This window comes from Heliconius melpomene, chromosome 20 (assembly GCF_056956725.1).
Source record: "Heliconius melpomene rosina isolate 202511_hmr_F chromosome 20, ASM5695672v1, whole genome shotgun sequence".
Classification (NCBI taxonomy): domain Eukaryota; kingdom Metazoa; phylum Arthropoda; class Insecta; order Lepidoptera; family Nymphalidae; genus Heliconius; species Heliconius melpomene.
Window position 1 is genome coordinate 1,978,034 of NC_140408.1, and position 21,650 is coordinate 1,999,683.

General features: G+C 31.5%; 1 protein-coding gene across 4 annotated transcripts in view; it reads right to left on the reverse strand.

The window, feature by feature from the left end:
• Hecw (Hecw ubiquitin protein ligase) overlaps nt 1-21,650 on the reverse strand; it is a 96,491-nt gene that overhangs the window by 18,426 nt on the left and 56,415 nt on the right. Inside the window, exon 1 of one of the 4 annotated variants that reach the window (XM_085204517.1) lies at nt 3,927-4,321. The exons of the other annotated variants lie outside the window; for them this stretch is intronic. Coding sequence (XP_085060643.1) covers nt 3,927-3,967 — 41 coding nt within the window. The 5' untranslated portion in view covers nt 3,968-4,321. Of the gene's footprint in view, nt 1-3,926; nt 4,322-21,650 lie in introns of those variants that run through there. 4 annotated transcript variants of the gene reach the window in all.

A 21,650-nucleotide genomic window follows, 5' to 3' on the forward strand; every position in this document is an offset into this window, starting at 1 on the left:
CAGCGGAGCGCCAAATGCTACGGTTTAGTTTAGCGCCGTTGGGAACCGCCACCCAACATGCAATGTCCAGAACAGCGGGAGATGAAGGACAGAGCTACAAATAGCTACGTGGAATATAAGGAACCTAATGTTAAGATAATCCGTTACCCTCTTTTTCTTCAAATTTTCGATTGCGTTTTGAATAGAGAAGCTCAACGCTGCACATTAACTTGTCACCATAACAGAGTCATAAAAACAATTAATTCCCACAAGTGAGAATCGAACCTACAATCGTTTACAATTTTCACTGAGCCACTGTATCACAATGGCGTCAAAGTAGAATTTGCAACACAAAAAAACTTTAATTCCTTTGAAGTCTAGATAGCGTCAAGAGAACCAGCATGTATATACCGTCGTAATTAAACCATTAGCATATCCGTGATTAAAATCGTTTCCACAGAAAGAAGAAAGGAAACACAAAAAAAACTATGAAGCGTGAAAAACACCACCATTAAGCACGACGAGCATGGAACAGCGATTCACCACACACGGTTCTAACCATAACAGTATGTTTGTCCAAAGACAAATATCTACAAAACCTCAAAATAATTTCACGTCATATTACATCTTATATATAGGGGGTATTGGGTTCAAAGTCATATAGAAAATGGAGAAGACAGCTTGTTTATCGATATCAGATAGACAATGGTCGTTCCCATATCGAATGATTACAGTTTACGAGGTTTTGATTGGAGCGCAACTAACTATATGTGGGCACGAAAGGCATTTTACAGGCTCGATTTACTATCGTTATAAAAGTAGGGTCGTGTCGTATTGGTCGTTTAGGGCTAGTTGTAAATCACTTGGTTTGTTTAGCTAATGGATACATTTAGGATGTAATTAACGTTTCTGATAAAGGAAATGATAAGAGGATCACATGATATAACCTGGTGCCTGATTTCAATGTGGGTGTTGCTTTATTAAAAATCATATTTTTTTAAGTGTTTAAATTTTTTTAAATAATTTATTTACCAACACTATTGATCCGTTACAAGAGGATTGAGTTTTGTACATGTAGATACGTTAAGCTAAGGTAGGGGAGGAAATTATTAATCCCACATAACTTAGTTTTTACCCCAAGAACTTTTTGAAGATTTCCTCTACCATATAAAAAAAAAGGTAGGGGAGGAGATAGGGCCAGTCATGGCGGAGAGGCACAAGCGTGCGACTATAAACGCGACAAGTTGTGGGTTCGATTCCCACTTCAATAATTCCCATCACATCCTCTTAATATTTCCACGCAATGCACACATGGATTTAGAACTAGAAACCATTCCAAGTGTCGTAACACTAGGCTCCCTTGGATAAAGCGTGAAGCAAAAAAAAAAACATCGTTGCTATTAGAATACAGTTAATAAACTTTCATTAAAAACAATTTGTATATCATTATCTCACATTAGGATTTTATGAATGAATAAGTGCATACTTCCCTTTGTTTAGATAATCCTTATCAATACCAAACATATTTGGGAATAGCCGATAATGTGACCTTTCTCTACCTTTGCGATAACTCTATTGTTATATGTAATGTTGGTATTTGGAAGTCTTTTAAGATTACGCGTTCAATATTTAGAATATATTGTAGCTGATCATATTTCTGTAGAAATTAAAATGCTCAAATATCATTAAAAAATCTATTAAAAATTAAAAAAGGGTTCAATAAATTGGAAATTTATATACTTATATAAAAAAAAGAATATATTTTATTATCATAATTTTATCAAAATTAAGAAAATAAAAGAATGCTGTCAAAATCAGTATATCCGTTTGCAAGCTGCAGTGATACCGACACTTCTTTTCACTTATTACTTTTCCATTTGAATTTTGTATACAAAAAAAGCGGTTTTTACTATAACAGATCAAATATTTCAAAACAACAATTTTAGTAGAGTCCTCAATACAAATTCTATAGACGAAAGCTAGGAGAAAGGTAAAATATACAATGGTCACCCTAATCCCTCCATAGCTGTTACTACTAAATAGTTCTTTGACAACTACCGCCTTACTTCAAAAATACAGTTAATTGTATATTACTATACAAGTCTTTCACTTTCTTTACGATAGCGAGGCCACTTTTAAAGTGCGTTAGAAAGTGACTTGATATGAGTAAAAAAAGTTTAGAAAAATCTTTAAAAATACATAATAGAAGAATATTTAAAGAATTCTGTCGATAACTTTGAATTAGGCAGTTATTTTTAAATTTTTATATGTAATTTAAAACATTATGTACAGATTTGCACCAATTGTTAGTATTTATAAGCATTCAGAACCCGATGATCAACTTCCTAAACTGAGTTGGAGTCACAGTTGAAATACAAAAGTTAGTTTAATAAATGCGTAAAATGCTGCGTAAAATTTCAGGTCACATTTTTTCTGATAATTACTCAATAATATTTCTGAAATACAATTATAATTGCATTTTAGAAATAATTTTCAATCATTTCAGGATGTAGATATGTTTTAAAATTTACATTAATTACTATAAATTTATATTTTCTACAAGACAACATCAAAATCTTATCTCTATATTGTTCAATGGAAATTCTCATTTTCTGAAATCACACTCAATTATAGCGCAGACTTATAACGGACGTGTGTAATGATATATAATAAGGGTTGTTATACAGACGCTCTTATAATTACAACAGTATGTTGGAATATTGACAAAATAATAAAGAAATATATTAAATAAGTAGAGTAAAGAAAAATAGGCCAGCCGTGGCGCACAAAGTGTGACTGTAAACACAACTGGTTGTGGGTTCGATCCCCACTCGAGGAAATAAAATATTTATTGAAATTTATAATTCCATTTCTTCGCTCTGGTGTCGAGGCAAAGCGCGTCGTTGAGTTCCGCTACTTAACACGCAATGCCTCCAGAATTCGGCGGAAAGTGGGTTACGTTAATAATAGGGTATGTTATAGGTTTCCTCTGTGTATCCTGCTTTGTACGGGATACAGCGTGAAGACAATTTGATTTATATTATAAACATGTTGCACGAATTAAATAAAATCCCTTAATATTTTCTTACAATAAAACTGAAACACGCTAAAATCTTTGATAAATTGTGGAGAAACTGCATTATGTATTCGTATTCTTCAAGGTATCATATCATCACATATATTCAACGTAACCTAGTTCCGTCAGTAGAAACTGTGCGAATTTGCCAGTAATTAAGACGAACAATGCGTCGACCCGCAGTCGTATTATTTATGTCGTAAGCTTTGCGTAATCACATTAATAAGTTTTTATTACAGATATAATAATTTTACAATAATATGTAAAAATATTTTTTACTTTAAAATAACATTTTGGAAAATTAAAAAACACGAGTGGTACAATGCAACAGCAATAGAATATGCTCGGAGTTATAATTCATATGAATCTAAACTCGAATAGTTTACTAGTGATCTCTGAAGAGTTCCAATTCATCCTGGCTCTATCATCACACCAGCTCGTTGATACCATAATATTGCTTCTAACCCACGTATAACTGTTAAGTTTCATAAGGATACAATATAAAATACTTCCATTTAAAAACTTTAAAAAAGTTAAGTATAATGTACAAGGTTCCCTACAGTGCGTAACAAGCTTTAAATCCAAGATAAATCGTAGGGCCATTGGGCTAGTGGAGCGAAAGCATCTACGCGCGAACGCTTGCGCAATCTAATAGGCTTTTATTACGCGTCGTTGTACGGCACCGGCTGGCCGATAAATTGCCGCGATATCTCATGTTTATAGAGCATGCTTGAGAATTGTAAATTAGATACTGTGTAAAAACTAAGGTTTTTTAAATTTCAATTTTCATTAATAATAAAGTTGTGATTGAAGTTTAATTGAAAATATTATTATAATTTCTTTTTCAAAGAAAAAAATAATAGATACTTACAGACTGAAAACGACACCGAACGTCTTAGATATGACCCCCATTGTTTTCTTCCAACCCTTGATGAACTGACGGCGGCGCGCCCCATGGGACGACGCACGCGCACCTAGTTCCGCGTAAGAGCTAATTTTGACGACTTTTCACCATCAAACAGTATATTCCATACGTTTTAGTCACAAATCACATAAACAAAACACCAAATATGTATTCCATATTACGTGTAAACGTTTCAATTTTAATTATTTACGTTCATGAAATAATAATTATTATTATTTGAATTATTTATAAGTATCGAAGGTTTTAATTTAAGCTATAGTATATAGTAATAACGTAGGGTGGAGCAAATGCAAGGGGCAGTCAGCAGACGTGCGCTCACCGCTGCGGTTGGGACGACACTGACGTAGACTCTACGCTACGCTCGCTACGGGGGTGGGTAAAGCTCGTTGTCGTCATTGACAATATGGCGTATAGATGGTAACTTTTAATTCATTTGCGTTATTTGCAAGAGTGGTTTTATTACGTGGAGGAGGTTTTGTGTTATATATAGAACAATCAGCATTTTTCTAGATATTAATTAATACTGTATGTTTTTATATTGATATAATTTTTTTTCTTTTTTTGTTTTCAGCTTCATTCCGTATAAAGAAGGGTAGATAGAGTGGGCTTAGTGTAAGGACACTCCGTTCCTATTAAAACACTGTCATTAAGACATTAAGACACTGACACAACACCAATTTCCTTATAATACATATTTAATTATTTACATAAAATATAAAGTAATCAAAATCTTGTATTCAAATGAATATAAATTTAGCAACAATGGGATTCTCATGGTTAATATTCTTCTATATAAAAAGTATATAAATTTAATAACAACACACTATTAGTGGGTAATAATTTGCTGTTATTAATTCTTATATTATTATATAATATATACCTACTTTATATTTGTATAGTAGACATATTAAAGAAAATTATGGATTTTTTTCTAAATTACGCATATTTTTATTTTTTATTATATAATAAAAGGCCTAAAAATACATGTATGGATACTCGTTTCAAAATTGTGGTTAGGTACTTACTCAATTTCGTTTTTAATCTAAAATATTTAGTTACAGAATAAAGTCGATAACAACAGTAATATAATAATTATGAAATAGGACAACACACCGATGTAGATAGATCAGTCTAAAAAAGTAAAGTACCAGTTGAACTCTAACACCCTACAGACATTGTTTCTCAACGGTGGAATATCTATATAAGAAACTATTCCGTTAGTGATAATGAACAGACAATGCACAGCCGAAACTGAGGCGTAGAACGCTGAAATTTTACATGTGGATCCTTGGGGAGTGTAAGGGAGCATGAAGAGGAATAATTTAAAGAGGAAGAGGACCCGAAATCCTTACGAAAACGTAAAATTACAGAATTTTGCATTTTATAGTAAACACAAAGTTTCAGACGGCCAGTAGTATGTTATACATTTTTAATAAATCAATTTTAAATAACAATTATAATTTTAATAAAAAATACATCAAAATTATAACGTCAAAATATTATAAGTAAACTTTTGTTATTTTAACACAAACGTCAACTATAAGCACGAAATTGAGTCTAAAAATATTTGTTTGTAAACTTGTATGACGTTATAATATACATATATCCATATTTATTCTCATAATATAATATTGTATTGAAACTTAGTATTTTTCGCGTTGCGCAAGGAGTGGTCACATCACCGTGAGATCATAGGTTGAGTCAGATACAAACGCATTGCACTAACTGCAATGCAATTTTGTTGAACTACAGATACAATCGTACGTTTAATAATAAAAACGGCTATTAAAGCTTCAATCCCAAATAAATTTAGCATTCTAACATTATTACAGATTTGTATTTATTACCTAGATATTTCTAGTAATAAAATTTAAGTATATATATTTTTTTATTCAAGTTTATGTAAACGGTAAAGCTAGATATTCAATTAACTATTATATTATCTATGTATATTATCTATCTATATATGTATATTATCATATACATTAATCACTATTATTATTTAGAAATTAACAATTGTACTATTTCTAATATTTTCACCAGCTCATATTTTTAATTAATTCAGTTTATAATTAACAGTATTAACATAATAATAACAAATATAATAATATATGTACATACATATATTCTTATTAATTTAAAGTGCAATTTCAAGCTATTGACATAGCTTTGTTGTATACTTCTGTATAACCCTTATTTATTATCTCGGCAGTTGGCAACGAGGCGAATCGCGGCGTTGAGTTTCGCTATCTAATACGCAATGCCTCCAGAATTCGGCGAAAAGTGTGGAACGGAAGTGTCTTAATGGGAACGGAACGTCTTAACACTAACGTAAAATAAAATTGTTGACTCTACGCCTTTTGATTCTAATTAAAAAACTACTTCACATAAAATCAGTCTAAAATTAATCCACATGGTACCTCCTGCGTTTGGAAACGCGCGAAGCTGTCGATATCTGACATGTCAAATTAATAGCGCCGTCTCTTTCATTCGTTATCTTTCCTGTCATACTAAATCAAAAATGTGCCCAACCGGGAACTGTATTCACACTTATAACAATATAAAAAACCTTAATAATGTTTTATTTAATATGTCTTCTTTATATAATATGGCGAGTACGTGTCCGGTAATTGATATAATTATGGTTTGCGTGTCGATTATTAATTGCCACTTGTTTGGATTCACCGTGCTCCAAGTACATTTATGTTTATAGTAAATATTATAGGATTTATTTTATATTAATAAATATAATGTATTTTTTCTTGATTCGCACTTAATTTTAAAACCTTGCAACTTGTTGCTAGGACACTCCGTTCCTATTATATCACTTCCGTTACCAACTTTCCGTCGAAATCTTGAGGCATTACGTGTGGCGAATTTCAACGCCGCACTTTGCATCCTTACCAGAGCGTGAAAATGAAAATATTAAACACTTCATTTCCCCGAGTGGGAATCGAACTGACAATCGTCGCCTTCACGATCGCATCCTTGTGCCACCAGGTCCTCAGTATCTCAGAAGGAACCTTATTATTGTTATATACTTACACCCTAAGAATTAATTATTACTCCAACCAGTTCTCTAATAATAGGCCTATATTTACACAATTCTCGACATACAAGCTACAAATATATATATATATATATATATATATATATATATATATATATGTTGTCTTCCTATTATAAACTGCAGCGGCACTGTTACGTAACACGTGGCCCAGTTTTCAACGTACTAGTAGGTACCTACCCACGGGCTGTGAGTACCCAAGGGACCCCTATGGGATGTTCCGCGACCCATTTACGTCGCTTTGTGCAATTCTCGTGATGTCGAAATTGTATACGTTGTAGGTAATTTTATATCGAATGAATTTTATTCTTAGAATTAAATTGATTTGATACTGATTTATGATTTTTTTAGCTTCACACTGTATTTCGCACATAGCAGAGTAGGCAGAGGGAACCTTGGAACCTAGTGTTAAAAGATTTCGTCCCTTTAAGACACTTCCATTTGAATTCGAATTTAGGAGACGTTGCGTGTTTGGGTGACGAAACTCAACGACGTTTTAATATATTAAAGTTTTTGATTCACAGATTTTATATAGACTGAAAAATGAAAATTAGTATAACTAAAAATAAAACTACTTTTTTATCTATTGAACGTAGCATAAATTATTTTTTTAGGGATTTTATATAAAATGAGTTAATAGGCATTTTGAAACCCATGTCACCTGTTCATTATTTTATTACTGGAACAACAGTAATAATTATTTTTTTATAATTTGCATAAGATGTACAATTAAAAAAATACTGACAATTACCATTTATAATTCTAAGGAAATTTAAAAAAAATACAACGCAATATACATTCGGTCACTTGTTAGAATTCGTAGCATGTCAGTCCTTGACTATCGTTCTGTTTCTATACTATAACTACCTACCTATAAATATATATATAGAATTTATTTATTGGATCATAATATAAACAGATCGTTACAATGAATCATACGGCTACGGTATCACGCACGCTATGTTACGGCTTACGAGTGTTGGACTTCAGTGTTTGGTGAGATTTCCCTACCTATGTGTATATATACAATAATTTACTTTTATTTTACTTTAGTTCGAAATAATTAAAAATAGTATTATTATAAAAAAAAAACCTCCTTCTTTTTAAAAGCTTTTATTTCCAAGTTCATTTAAATATCAGCCTAATCCATATCTGGCACAATTTCTTTATTAGCTCAAAATGCCGAGCAAAATGATCCATAATTCTTCACCAAAGAAGATAAGGAAAATGCCTGAAGGTTAATTAACTAATCGCAACATATATGTATAATATAGAAAATATTTTCAATCATCCATAGTATTTTCCACAGTACTGGCTAAACTTCGACATAAATGGTTCTACACTTAATAGGAATTTATGCAAAATGTTAAGTAAGCCGTATATGGGCTTCTAATCTTTAATCCACCCGACAACGCTATTAAGCAAATTATAATAGTACAATAATGTTAAGTTTACGACGTTATACTAGTATATTGACTTATCTATTAAACGCTAAATAAATATCTATTTAACACTGCAAAATGAAAGTAATGAAATATTATAATGATTGATAATGATTAGAGACTGTCGAGGCGCAGGGGCAGAAACGTGCGACTGTAAATACGATAGTTATAGGTTCTATTTCCATTCGGGGGACTGAAATGTGTATGACATTAAATTTAACCATTCAACATGCAATGCCTCGAGATATCGGCGGAAAGTGGGGAACAGAAGTGTCCTAATGAGAACAGAGTGTCATAATATATATATTGAAACCTGCTTCTGTTTGTTCGAGTAAACCTTTGATACTCTGATCCTATTTCAACGGAATTTTAGTTAAGAAAGTTTAAAAAATCAGATTTTTGAACTTAATAACTAAGCAACCTTATGCTCTGCTACAAAAGTCATGCATTTCAGAAATTAGCTGAATCAGACAAAAGAATTGTTCCGACAATGATAATATTTTAAACAGTCTCAATTACACAGAAAAAAAATATTTTTATTAATGTTAACTTAATAAATAATAACATTATATAAATATAATCTGTGTAATTACATTTATTGTATTAAACAATCGCTCCTGACCTACTGCGTTGAATAAACCGAATGATATCGAGTATATTTTCGCAGGTGTTCGTGTCGTAAGATGATTTAGTTCGAATTTAAATTTACCTGTTTAAATAATATAATTATATGTAAATGTAAATTATTAGCATTAATAATATTTACTTAGCTTACTATTGTGAGGTAATTTATAAACTTAACATTAGCACTTTAATCATTTAAGTTTTTCAAAATAATTTCATACGTAAGTTGTAAAAAAATATGAAATAAATCTTATTTACAGCCGCTTTTAAAGATCTCCATTAGCACGTCATCAAAAATTAAAGAATAATAATAGTAAGTATTTGTATAGATTGGATAACAGTTAAATTCTCTCAAAGTCCAGAGTTGAGTTTGTTCACTCAACAAATTAAGCCTTTTAAGGCTAGGTTCCGAGGTTCCCTATGCGTACCCTGCTCTGAAGCTAAGAAAAATAAAAACAAAACATACCTACTGAACAACAAAACTATGATAGCTTTAAATATTTTAGACCCAACTCTCCTCATGTAATATAAGAGCGCAAGATTATTAATTAGCATAATATACATAACGTGCCCGCAATCGACGCATCCTTATTAACAGTAGTTTAGTCACTTTGTCAATTGAGTTCATCTATTGTTGCTATTTTAACTGTTGTTTAGTTAACGTTGTAGTTGTTTATAGTAGTAGAAGTCCTGTAGGTCCATGCTCAATTAATTTAAAAAATAGAATATTTAAATAAAAAGATAGAATACTTTATATTTAAATACTATCTGTATTTATTAAGTTAATGTAACATATTTCATTGCACTACAATACAAAAACTCATCAATAAAAACTAAAACAATGCAAGCCAAGCGGTCGGCCACTTGTTATAAATATTTGCTTGCGTTTGATACCTTTTTTTTTATTTCTCAGGAGCATCCTGTAGGTTGCGCACGCGCATCTCATATGTCGCTGTCACTCTTGCGCATAGAATGGTTCATCAAACGATAGGAATCGAGGCAGACGTTAAACATAGTTTTTTTTATTAAAGTAAGTTAACGTTTCAAATTTATTTCATTAAAACAATCTAAGTTATAAGTGTTAATCGAACCAGTACATAAATAAAAGTTTTTTTTAATATACCGAATTATATTTTCTACATCATATATGGATAAGTATATTTCTTTGAATACAAAAAAAAATCTTAGCAATATGCTGCCGTTTTGATCTTAAAACTATCCGTGGAGAACAATAATAACGAACGGTTCCTTTATTTTGTTGGACAAATTGAGAATTCTACGCCAACCTTTCTTCTTTTGACGATTTGTAACAAAACTTTTACTTTCGCAATATTTTAGTATAATGAGAATTTTTGTCACACGTAGGACCTTAAAAGTACATTGTTTAATAACAATTCATTATTTTGTCATCTCGTTATGACAGTCATATACAAAAGAAGCGGTAATTAAGTATTGTATTTAAGAATACCGTTACAATTATTGATTTCTGAGATTTAATACAAAAGTTTTTATAATATTTTATCATATTTCATTTGTAATTTCTGATATTCAATAGAAATTACTAATGAAATTTATATTAATGATAAAAAAAATGCTTACGACCTATTAAATCCAAAATCGTTCAGCTATTGTAGTTTAAAATTAAAAATATTATATTCACATGCACAACAGGTATTAATCTTTATCATTTCTCTCATAGAAACTAAACATATTCATACAGTAATATAAAAGATATATATTTTAAACAGCATGCACTATCGTAGTAACCCTATCAGCGGGTGCGCAGGCGCATCTACCTGAACATAATCGACCGTACCGTCGAGTGTACCGTTATTAAGAAAAAAATCTATACACCTTGATGGAAATAGGACACGGGTTCTGTACGTTTTATTTATATTTAACTCTAAGTATTATGAAATACTACAGTGCCGCTCACCGTTACTAGAGTTCATTTGTGATCATTTTGATAAAGATTTTTTTTACAAAACTATACATAATTATTGTTTTATATTCTCCATTTTTTTTAAGTGAAAAGTTGTGTTGCCTGAAAGGTTAAAGCGTAAGACGATGGAAAGTGATCTTATTTTACATTATATAATAAAGAGATAAATAAGGATAAGTAATCAGTAAGAAGAAGAAGTAATGGGTAAGTTTTATAAAATAATATTAGTGGCTAAATAGCACGATACACTATAAATCGAAATATACATATGCCGAGTAAATAAAAATCCTAAGTTGTTTATAATAAAAATTGGCATAATAAAAAGTGCAATGGTGTATATTAAAAATATTTTCCGTTTGCCCCTCAAAAATAGAAATGCTCAAAAGGTGAAGACAAAAAACGTCAACTTTATTTATGTAGGTACTATTAATTTCTTGTCAAACAATCCAGCTATTAAATCTCACGTAATATTCCATTGGGCCCCCAATTCTAAGTATAATCGATGGTACCATCTGTTGAGGTTTATGACGTGTTATTCTATTAAAGTAATTTTATTTGACTCTTGTGACCTTGTAATAAAACAACCTCAAACCGAAATAGAGTGAAGCCCAGTGACCTACTACTGAGACAGAAATGGAATATAAATCATTCTACATTTTAAAACGTTGGGGCTGATACAAACTTTATAATAATTTTACTTTTTGTATAATTTTATGCAAATCTTACTTTTACAGACAAAAATACTAATGCGGTATTCGTATCAATTTGCATCATTTTCAAAATATTGTATGTATAGTGGCGGAGCTTAACGCAGCGTTTTATCTTCTTAACAGAGTGCGAGAAAATAAATATCATTAATTTTCCCGAGCTTAAATTAAAACCACTACTACCGTCGTGTTTACAAGACGCTGTGACCACTGCGCCGACGGCCTCATGAATTAATTTCAAATCTCTATTTTAAGTCTAGCAAGAAACCTAGGATCGCTGAAAATAATTAAAGATACTATAGCATATATATTACATACATATTACATATACATTACATATATATTATATTGTCATAATATTTATATAGAAAAAAAAAAGAATTATAACCGTATGTATCTTATTGCAAGGATCATTCCTTTAGCATTCAATAATGCAATTGTTAAGAGCAAGTTCCAGATGCACTTTTATATTGTAATACCTATACATTAAAATAATATGTTACGCTTTTTTGATCTTTATTTAGAGATGTTTAAGAATTATTTTACTATGAATTTTAAAAAAAATGTTTAATAATGCACATGTCTATACTGTTCTCTTAATACACCTGCGCAGGAGTTTCGTCTCAATAAATAAGCGGTTTGCGGGGAATCTTTTATGCATGTAAGTGTGGGAAATGTATGCGAATACAATTTTTTGCTTTGTAACGGGTTCCAGACGTGTGATATAATGACTGATGTCGTCTCGAGACGTTCTAATATGCCTCTTTTAATTGGTTAGTGAGAATTGAACGCTATTTGAAAATCAAATTTTGATATATTTTTAAGTTATCTGTTGTGTTAGGAAAATCTGTTCTGGAGACACTATTTTGCCTTGTTACCAAAAATTTTGTTTTTTTGACTGGGAATCAAACACAGAACCAATCGCGCTTATAGTCGCAAGCGTACGGCCATGCACTACGGCCGGGCTCCTTTAATAAAACATTCTTTAAATATACCCCACTTAACTGTAGATTCCAATATAAAGATGATATAAAACATTCACAAAATAGAAATTACTAAAGAAGTAATCTGGCATGGTCGTCGGTTAAATGTTCAAAGAACTAATATATCTAATAATAACCAGGATAAATTAGGATTGGTCACAGTCGACACATCTCTCGACCGTTCCATCCTATTCGGTCCTTAGTTTCATATATAGAAATAAAAAACCAGAAAATTTCTCTGGAAAACATTTTTAAGTAAGTTAATATAAAATACAATAACATGCCTCTCCATGACTTTATGTATGAATCTGGCCTAAAAAAATGCTTTATAAATTCAACAATAAATTTATTAATTATTTTCAACTCCTCGTTCTGATAACAAGATAAAGCGCGATATTAAGTTTCGCAGATCAACACGCAATGTCACAAAAAAAAGCGAAAGACGTAGAACGGAGTGCCTTAACACTTCCTTCTGCCTTCCGCGCTATATGCGGGATAAAACATGTAGCTTAAAAAAAAGAATAAAACATATTTCACTACGTTTTTTAGCTATAATTAAAAAAACATTATAAAAAAAACAGTTCAATAACGTCAAATCTCAATTCCAATGTTTACCAAAGAGGAAAGAGGGATCGCTGTACGCGATGAAAATAGTCGACGCGGGTGCGCGAAAATAGCCACCCACCCGCACTCTTTGTGGCACTCCCGGTACTCCCGGTTCGGAGTAACACATTGTTTACTCACAAAGCACGCTTACTCATGATGAGATGGATTCAAACAAAGATGTCTGTCAGTCGATTGAACGAAAATGTATCGTTGATATTTAAATTATTATAAGTAATTGATGGCAGGTACTTAATTTGAAGTGCGTTATTTATGGCTAAATTAGTATTAAATTCAGACATATTATAAGCAAGTTAATATTGCAGATTTTATTTTTAGCCTCACGCTGCACGTGTCCTGCATATAGCAGGGTAGGCAGAAAACACCAAGGTGTTAAGACACTCGACAAGACGTTGAGTGGCGGACCGCGCTTGTTACGAGCGAAGGAACGACAAGAGAAGTCACATACTTGCCAGTTATCCAATGCGCCAGGATAATTTAGTTTTGTAATATTTAAACTAATAATAACAACGATAGAATACATTTAAAGAGGTAAACAGAGTTGCTTTGGAAACAAAACATAAAACAACTTTAGCGCGTTCATCATTTTCTAGTAATTTAAGGATGGCAAATGGACCGTTAAATAGAATCGTTTCAGTAGATTCTTCAACTAAGTAACACATGCATATTCACTACTGCTTAGAAACAAATAAAAGAAAACATATATCATCTACAGAGAGACATATACAAGAAAACAAATCTCATCTATACTTATTTCAGTTTAAAAATAAAATACATGATGAAGCCGTCGTGACGTATGGGCATAAGCCTGTAACTGTTAAGTGAACGGTAGTTGGTTCGAGATCCTCTCGCTGGGATGGATGTTATTATTTATTAATATTGTCATTTCTGGTACCAAAATAAAACCGCGGCGTTGAGTTCCGCCACTCAACACGCACGCAATGCTTCCATGCAGTTCAAACAGTACATACTATTTGTATACACAAAGTCTAATACATTAAATATAAATATATACATATATTTTTATATACATTTAAGATTCGTTACAAATATTATTATAATGTTCAAGAACCAATGTGGTCTTATAATATAAACGATTACGTGAATAATAGCAGTTTAAAAGTTATTTTATTTAATAGTTCAAGCAATAAATATTATTGCATACTAACACTTCACGTTCAATCGCATTCGAGTGTTTCAAGAGCAAGTGATAAATCACTTCCTTGACAAGTGAGATAATAAACATCCCCTATTAGAACAAATTTGTATAAATAATTTATTTCAAGTGTAAAATATTTCAATTTATCTATAAATATTTAATATTTTTAAATATTTAATAAACTATTTAAGCGTTTATGAAATAAACTATGACAGAAGTAACCATTTATCCAGCACACACATTATAGCAGGATAAGCAGGGAAAACTTTGACACTTTTCTCTAGCAGGTAGAAAAAGCCGAGAACTAAGACACTTCACTCTCCACTCTACTCCGATTCCGATTTTCTTAAACGTACCTAAGAACCATCGCGATGAAAAAGGCTTTCGACTAATGAAAATTACACTCAAGTAAGTTAATTTATTCAGGAGCTATGGTGCCACAGACAGACAGACAGACAGACAGACAGGTCAAACTTATAACTCCCCTCATTTTGCGTCGAGGCTTAAAAAATGTTTATAGCACACAACACCATACCAATAAATTGTACCAAATTAATAAGGAAGAGCTGAACTTTAAAACAACTTCCGTTTTGATCCAATTTTTACTCATATAGATTTATACCAATAAATTCAAACAAGTGGGTTAAAAGGAAGACCAAGTGGTTGCAACAGTTACGTCAGCGCCCGCATGGGAGCCCATACAACGCCCTACCACATTGATTGCGAAACACTTGACTCATCAATTAATTGGTGAGTAGGTACATACAAAATTCTCCTAACGTTATACGTTTGCATTTTTTTTAGCTTCACGCTGCGTTTTGCACGCACAGACGCTGCGTTTCCATTAAGATGCCTCCGTTCCCCATTTCCGGCCAATTTTGGAGGCATAGCGTGTTGAGTGTCGAAACTCAACGCCGCGCTTTGACTTCTTACTAGAACGAGGAAATGAAAATATTAAATACTTCACTTCCTCGAGTGGAAATCGAATCCGCAATCTACACGCTTCTGCCCTTGCGACATGACTAGCCTGAATAATTTTCGAATTTTCTATACATATAAAAAAAATAAAAAAAAATTAAATCATTCCGTTTCTAAAAGAGATGCGTAGAAATGTATGATTCATGATGTGTAGAACGCAGTATAGGGTGCATATAAACAAATGACGCACTCGACTAAAAACCCTATGCTTAAAATAAAACACCTCTATAATGCTTAGGAAAATTCGCAACATTAAGGAAGTTTCAGAAAGTTCAACATAGTCTTAAAAAGTGAAATATATAATACGAAAAAAGTGTGTAATAATACATACACGGGATACAGCTTGGAGTTGAAAAAAAGGTACCTATGCATAAATTGGTACGAATAAGCAAAAATCGATACTAAAACTTCGGTATATCGACCGCACAAGTGATCCGTAACACAATTACTGAAATTTTAAGTGGAACTCAATGACGTGCGGAAAACAACGCGGCTTGTTTGTCGATGTTATTATTTATAACTTTGTTGCGCTCATCCGCGTTGAAACTCTTCAGATTCTCTTTGATAATTGAGAGCGTGGTGTGAAAATTTTATTACTTTCATATATTATTGACGCCAATTTCACTAAAGTGTTGCGTGGTTAGGACCAACGACGTTTGTAGGTTCTAAATTTATTCTGAAATAAAGTATCATTGTTTTTTTTTACCCTAAATACAGACTTAGTTATAACCATCAAGACCTGCCAAACGGATGCCAATTATCCAACGATAGTTTCAATAAAAAATATAATAAACCTAAAAGCCTACTGAACATACAAAAATTATAGTCCGCCATTTTGTCGCGGCGACCATTTTGAATTAACAACCACATTGATTATATATAATTCCACAGTCATCAGAAATGAATGAAACTTAAAAAAAAAAATCATACATAAAAAATGCCAATATCTACATACGTGTCATGTCACTCTGTTAGCATCGCGTGGGCACAAGCCAGCACGCGACCATTGTTTATACTCGTAGGTAAACGAACACGAACGCGGCGGGGTCAGCCGGCACGCTCGGTGAAGCACTAAATTACAGATTTAGCTGGCACTGGTTAAAATTACTTTTATTTTACTTTGCATCTTTACTATTCTATATATTATTGATTAGAATAATTTATACAAACCGAGGTATGTTAAATACATCAATACTAACTCTAAATACGATCTTGTATATCGGAAATAGCTATTCGTTAACATGCACTTTACATCTGCCCTCCAATATGAAATTAGAATCCCTTAGAAATTAGAATTATTAAAGATAATTATATCTAGTTCTAAGCCTAGTTTAATTAGCAGATAAAAAAAATACAAATAAAGCTAATAATTTATAAAAAGTTAAAAAAAGATACAACCCGCGTTTATGTAACTATGTGATTAATTAAAATGATTAGTAGAATAAAAAATCTAAGTCACATGCGCAGTAATAATAAAAATAAGTGGGATACTTTTTGTGCATATATTGTAATTATTGTGTCAAAAGGAAATCCGTTTCATGTCCTATAAAAACAAATAAACAAGACATTTTCTATTAATAATACAAAAATGTATATAATATCAAATTTGGTTTCTTCATATTAAACTTTTTGTATATGAATTTTAACCGCCACATAAATTACTTTTAAGAATCACAACCTACTAAAAAGTATTGGAACTATATAATAAGAAACACAATTAAATGTAGTATATGTTATACACATTTTTACTGAGAATGTAATTACTTTATAAAATTTTATTGCTTATATTCAAAATAGCAGCAGCTCAATTGCCTTATACATACATACGAGTATATTACAACATATACATAACTTATATGTTTTGATTAATTTATAATAATTGCTAATTTGAAAATAAGCAACCGTCGCCATATGTTTTAACATTTATTCAGCACAGTAGGCGGAGGAAATTTTGACCCAAAACACTCTGTTCCCTCGCTTTCCTCCGAATTTTGCGAGACTTGTCGATTGGCAAATAAAAATAAATTTAAATATAATCTAAATTATTCTTCCGAGTGGGTTATCAAACTCACAGCCGTCGCGTTGGCAAAGTCAAAGTTTTTCCATTAAACAAATAACATCCGAAATAAGAGAATGCTTGAAAATAGCTTAAGATACAATTTTTCCATTACAATTGAAAGGTTAATCACCGATGCGGGTAAAGCCTAGCAATCTCAGCCCAAATTAACTTAGAAGGTCCGTGAAATGAGTAAGGCGAATGTCCTCTAATAATATTTTTCCTACTGATTCGTCATCTAATTGCCGTGTACGATATCGTAATAAGATGACGTACGGACAGAACAACATATATGTAATTGAGACGTATACGTAACCACGTATAGGATGTCATTTTTATGGTAAACCTTGGGATTTTTCTATGATAGCTCAAATTAAGACTTCTCGTATATAATTTTATTTGAGGCCACCGTGGCCGCGCAGGTGCCCGAGCGTGCGACTATAAGCGCGGTGGTGGGTTCGACTCCCACTCTTGAGTAGGAATCGAACCATGGTTTCCTTGGAAACCAAATATTTAATATCTAATAGTTCTGCTAACGAGGAAAGCACGAAATTTCCCACGAAATCTCTATAAAACATACCAAAATGCAAAAGTTATGACAGTGAAACTAGTAGTGAAAAAATTAAGTATTAAAAATACTTGTAAAAGCAATTTTATTAATTCAAATGAAAATAATTCCATAAATCAATGTGTTGAAATAGCTTTCTAAGAAAACATAATAATATAATAACCTCTTTAATCAAATACAAAAGTAAAAAATTCCCAATCGTTCTATTTCGACACAGTAAGAGTTCCTTGACCCATGTATATCATTAAATTTATATTAGAAAATCGATATAACATCGCGTTTGATATACATAAGTTATAATTTAAAGTCACTTATATATGAATACAGTCATATTAGAAAGGACATTCAACAATTACTCATCAATGGAAACTCACCCACGAAATCGTCCCTGCAAAGCTCATATAAGGCTTCTTGGTTATATTCCGTAAAGATTTCCTTTCGTATATGTATATGGCTTTGACGGACAAACAATTATCCAAACAACTTTCATATTATTGTAATTTATGATCATTTTTATTATAATTTGATATACATATTTGTTTGATATACATATATGAAGCAATTTAGTAATAAACTAGCGACCCGCTCGCGGCTTCGCCCGCATGTATTACACAATTATTTTCTATATGAATTAAATAACGATGAATCATATGAAAGACAATATCCATTGATTGATAGCTAGAGTGTCAGACACTTCAAAAAAACACTTATTTTGTTTGTTCGTTTGTTTGTTTATGTTTTTCATTATATTGTCACCTCCAATTTTGTATATGATATTTATTGAAATAAAACAATTACTAAAAGTTAATGAAGTTTGCCAAAATACAATTGTAGGAACTGCATTTGAACCAGTTATACTGTAATCGGAGATTAGACATATATATACTAAAAGTTAACATTTAGTAGCGTCTCGAATTATCAATCTAAGTTTTTAGGTTTCCAAGAACTGGAGATAAGCAAAGCAGTTCAGAGGAACTCATAAAATATTCTTGTTATAATATTTTCTTAAACCTGTCAAAGTGTCCATTAATAAAGACTTTGAACGAACTTAGAAAACCATGATAAGTTGGTTGACTTGACTGTCATAATAAAAGTCGATTTACAGCTTTTTATCCAGTTCCCTTTGTAACATCTAACACATTAGTTATTGTAATTTACGATTTCTCTGTAAAATATTTATTTTCATTTCTTTATCTGTTGTATATTTAACCAGATGGAACTTACAGCTTCAGCTCCGACTCTACTCTATTAGTGTATGACACGAGAAACATTCTATGAGCCTGAGGTAAAACTAATCAAACACAAAAATAATATTTCAATTCGGAACAAAAGCCTTAAATAGCCTTAAATAACCAATTCAATTTATAAGATTTCATGAAATTTACCCTAAGTAAATTTTGCATCAACCATACTAAAAAGAAACCAGTTAAAAAAGTCACACAGCATTACATATCTTTATGTTCCTATAAAATGCATGCACTTTTCTGTTAACAAGATAAGCAGTAACTTAACACTGCTGAGTCACGGGCGCCTGGAGTTTAATCCTTTAAATAATGAATCTCATACTTCATCAGACAAGTGATAAATTTAAGCATTCAGTACATCACTCATCACTCATTAGCATGTTCATTTTTGCCACTGACTCTAAGCTATGTGGTATAAAATAAATCTAGTAGGAATATTTGTGACAAAATCATAAATAATCCTACAAGATTTATTCTATATTAGACTAATTGATAAAATTATACAGAATATCGTTGTTGTTGGATGAAAGAAAAGTGTGTATTTTTATATTTTTTCCGAAATAAAAAAGAAGTCATCTCATCCTATTGAGACATCACGAGTTATGATTTCTTTACATTAATTGAGTAGTCAGCTTCACGCTGTATCCCGCACGCAGCAGGATAGGCAGAGGGAACTTAGGTTTAAGATTTTCCGTTCCCCACTTCCCCCCATTGCATGATGAGTGGCGGAACTCAACACCGCGCTTTGCTTCGAAACCAGAGCGAATAAATGAAAATATTAATATAAATAAATATATCATTTCTTCGAGTGGTTGTGCCCCTGCACCACGACTGGGCATAAATTGAATAAACATTAAAATTTATATCCTTATTGTAACATATTGAAATGTACTAATTCTAGCGTTATCTCGGTGACCGATAAGCAAAACGCTTATTTGGATACTTCTGTTCAAACACATCGGCCTTTTTCATTTTATCCCATACAAACAAAACGAATAAACAAATATTTGTGGACAAGTTTTAGTTTTATAACACCAATGTATTGTAAATAACAATTAGTAAAAATGTTTATTCAGCAATTTTGTTCCACAAACTATATCAAGAGCCAAATGACATGTAAATGCTTAATTATTTTTAAATAAAATGTAGTCTAAATCTAAAATCTACGTAAATAATTTTAAAATATACATTAACGACAATTTTTATATATATCATTATAATACTGAAATAAGTAAACATGCCCTGTATCTTTTAGCTTAAAATCTTTATTGCTGTTAACAATTTTTTTTTTGTGTAACTGTTCTGTTACACAAAAACTAAAAATATACACTTAACTAAAATACGTTTCCGTATATCACTATTAGTTTGGTAAAATCTAAAATTAGAAGTATAAAATAAACGGGTCAAGCCGGAGTAGGTGTTTACGCACTGTAAATGAGAGATGGTATGACTGACCCCATTATAAATTTAGAATATCCAAACTAAATCTTGCAAGAACGCACTTCAAATGAGTAAAAAGTTAAGAAAACTTGCCGCGTTTTACCGCATAGCACAGTTTGTGCAGGAAATTTTAGTGTTAAAACACTCCGTTCTCCATTTGTAGGCCAATTTTCGAAATATAGCGTATCTAGTAACAGATTGAGCTGTTTTGCTGCGGTTTGTCTATATATATATAAAAATAAGCGAGAAATATTTAGATAAATAATTTGCATCGCATGATGCTAAGACTTGCGTGCTCATTGCATTTTATAACTTTATAAAAAAATATACAAGCAAGGTAATATTAAAACTAATTTGATTTTATAAAACCAGAAGTTAATACTTTATTATACTTAATAGTTATATAAAAGTTCCTTAAAGTCTAGTCCATGCACGTACATATGTATGTGTTAACATCGGTCTTAGGGTATTTTTTCATAGCAGAATAGGTAATAATAGTATTAATACTATTAATTATTTTAAAGATTTTTTAAGGCATTGTGTGTTTGTGCGGAATTCAACGCTGCGCTCGGCGCAACACAAAAAATTAAACGCAACTATTTTCGTTGATTAAAAAACGAAAGAAAATGAGGTTTAAATTACTTTGCTAAACACGAACGCCATAACCCACTGCTTATTATACAGGGAAATACAAAGCACCAGTTCTGAATAATAACACAATCAAGATGGCCCCAATTCCCGAGATCTTGTCGTTGCCTCCGTTATCAACATATAACAAGAGAATGCTTAAATGAAAAGCCCTTATGGTTGCTTTAAATAAATTCGTAAAATAACAA